Source organism: Habropoda laboriosa, unplaced genomic scaffold (assembly GCF_001263275.1).
Source record: "Habropoda laboriosa isolate 0110345459 unplaced genomic scaffold, ASM126327v1 scaffold68, whole genome shotgun sequence".
In the NCBI taxonomy this organism is placed as follows: domain Eukaryota; kingdom Metazoa; phylum Arthropoda; class Insecta; order Hymenoptera; family Apidae; genus Habropoda; species Habropoda laboriosa.
The window spans coordinates 2,319,296-2,321,670 of NW_017100195.1; the positions used below are offsets into that span (position 1 = coordinate 2,319,296).

General features: G+C 34.1%; 1 protein-coding gene across 1 annotated transcript in view; it reads right to left on the bottom strand.

The window, feature by feature from the left end:
* Nucleotides 1-1,186, bottom strand: part of LOC108570308 (aromatic-L-amino-acid decarboxylase-like) — an 8,528-nt gene extending 7,342 nt beyond the window's left edge. Inside the window, exons 1-2 of the mRNA XM_017932147.1 lie at nucleotides 958-1,186; nucleotides 503-736 (exon numbers count right to left, since the gene is read on the bottom strand). Coding sequence (XP_017787636.1) covers nucleotides 503-736; nucleotides 958-1,158 — 435 coding nt within the window. The 5' untranslated portion in view covers nucleotides 1,159-1,186. The remainder of the gene's footprint in view (nucleotides 1-502; nucleotides 737-957) is intronic.
* Nucleotides 1,187-2,375: the final 1,189 nt, after the last annotated feature.

Consider the following 2,375-nt stretch of genomic DNA (forward strand, 5'->3'; position numbering starts at 1 on the left):
ATTTTACAACATTATTTTTTCTTTAACCACATCATATAAAACAAAACTAACAAGTACATATTTTATTTTCTATATTTGAAATTGCTTTAATCTTATGATTGATTACGATTCAGTTTTACTATCTGTAAAACCGACACATACACATTCGACTTCGATATAATTAAAATTTTACATGTTAACGAAACAATGTAGGAAAATAAAGTAAATTATAATTATAAATACCGTGTGTACATTTGCATACGAATGTTTTCCTAATTTATGTAGTTTCATATCCAATAAATAAATTTTCAAAATCTGTCGAAAAAGGAAATTCCCAAGAACACTCTATACATTTTTATTTCCCACGTTAAGTTAACTATGAACACCATAATAGCTCTCCTGAAGGTACCAATAGGACAGCGACTGTTATTCGCATCAGAAATCGAATGTTTCCAGGAGTAATTTTTAATTAAATAGCAATTTTAAATTAGTATTTTTGAGATCGTTAGTAACGATTGTTTACCTGTATAACACCACCACCAGGTCCTTCGTTGCAGTTTAGAAACTCCTTTGGCAGCCCTAACAATTTTCCAAACCAATTCATCGTTATTACTTCGAGTTCAGTACACGCAGGAGAAGCGATCCATGAAAACCCAACACAGGTCAGTCCGGCGCTTAAAATCTCACCCACGATTGCAGGATATGAATTCCCTGTTGGATAGAATGCGTGAAATTGCGGCGAGCCCCAATGAGTCATCTGGAAATAAAACAGCTGATTTAGTGGAATAATAGACGGTTAGATAAATAAATAAATAAACGATTTACATAGTTGAATAATAGGGGTGCAGTACAGTTTTACGAATAATAAAACTTAAACTCTGAAGAATGATGAATAAATAAATAAATAATAGGAGTACAGTACAGCTTTATAAATAAGAAAACTTAAAATTATTTGTTTACTTATACTCTGAAATTTACCCCCGGTAGAATGTATCGCTCAACGTCTTTCAGCACTTCCTGCCAAGCTTCCGGTTTTTGCGGTGCTTCTTTCGGCAATAATTGACTGAGGTATCCTGGCTCAATGTCTGGAAGGACAGGCCTGTTCCTCAAGTTCTCTGTGTAGTCAGCCACGAAATCGATCGCTGCTTTACCAAAATCAACGAAGTTCTTCGAATCCATGGTTGTCCAAAATTTTCCAAAAGTAGGTCCTTCGAATAACTGTATCGTGAGGCAAGACAAAATGTATTAAAATACAATACAATGACATACAGTAAAGATACTTCTTATTATGTTGCATTGTAAGAAAAGCTGTAATTACTTTATTTGAAAAGTGTAATAAATTTCAAAAGCATCTGTTACATTTTCATGTAACTGAAAAACAGTAAATACTACTTTTAAATATATATTATTGACGTTATCGGATCAAAAGTAAAAATGAACAAAATTAATGAAAATAAAAATTATGGATGTTATTAGATCACAGACTCAGTAGGTAAGTAACATCACCGATAAAACAGAACAAAGTTTCATCGATCGATACATCCCATATAGAACGTTAATTTCCTTCTAAATAAAAGAAAGGACCTTAATTTATATTCCAGTACACTATATTACTAATTTTATACGGCAGACAATAATTCACGAGGACAACATTCCTTTACTATTAATAATCCGTTGATAAATAAATACAAGCAAATGAAAAACATACACAGAAACTGAAGTAAAGAAAACTCTTATCACTTTGTTATTAAAGATATGCAAAAAGGATTGAGAGAAGCGAACGAGCGTAATAAAATAAATAACAAAAATTGTTCAACATTCGTAAACGAAGATAATTAAAACGCACCTTTTATTTACAACGTTCTGTCACAAAAACTATCAACGAAACATGTTAAAAAAAAGGAACTTTTCTTCGGAAATGAATATTTTTCTCTAAAATCTCGCATACGATTAGCACTGAATCGGATACACGGGATCGGAAACACGGTGTCGAGTCGAGAACGGTCCTCGAAAAAGTGAGTTCGCTTGAACCGCGCTGGATAACGTTAAATGCCCAGAGACATAGAAAACTTTCTCCCGCTTTCTCCATAATTATACAAAAAACTGAATCTGTGTACGTCGCGGAGGAAACGGAAAAAGGTCCTATTTCGAGATGCGTCTTCGTAGAATTTCGTGATCGCGTGTCTGATTCGGCGCGTGATCCTCCGACGATCCTTTGACGTCATCGTTCGAGGTGTCTCTATTGTCGAACGATGCAACGTCTACGAAGGTTGTTTCGCATTTTTTTTTCTTCAACGTAGAAAATTCAACTAACGACGAACGGCTATGGTGTCGAGATAAATAGCGGAACGAGTTATATAAATGAGATGCAATTATATCGAGCCGTGGAACTTCGA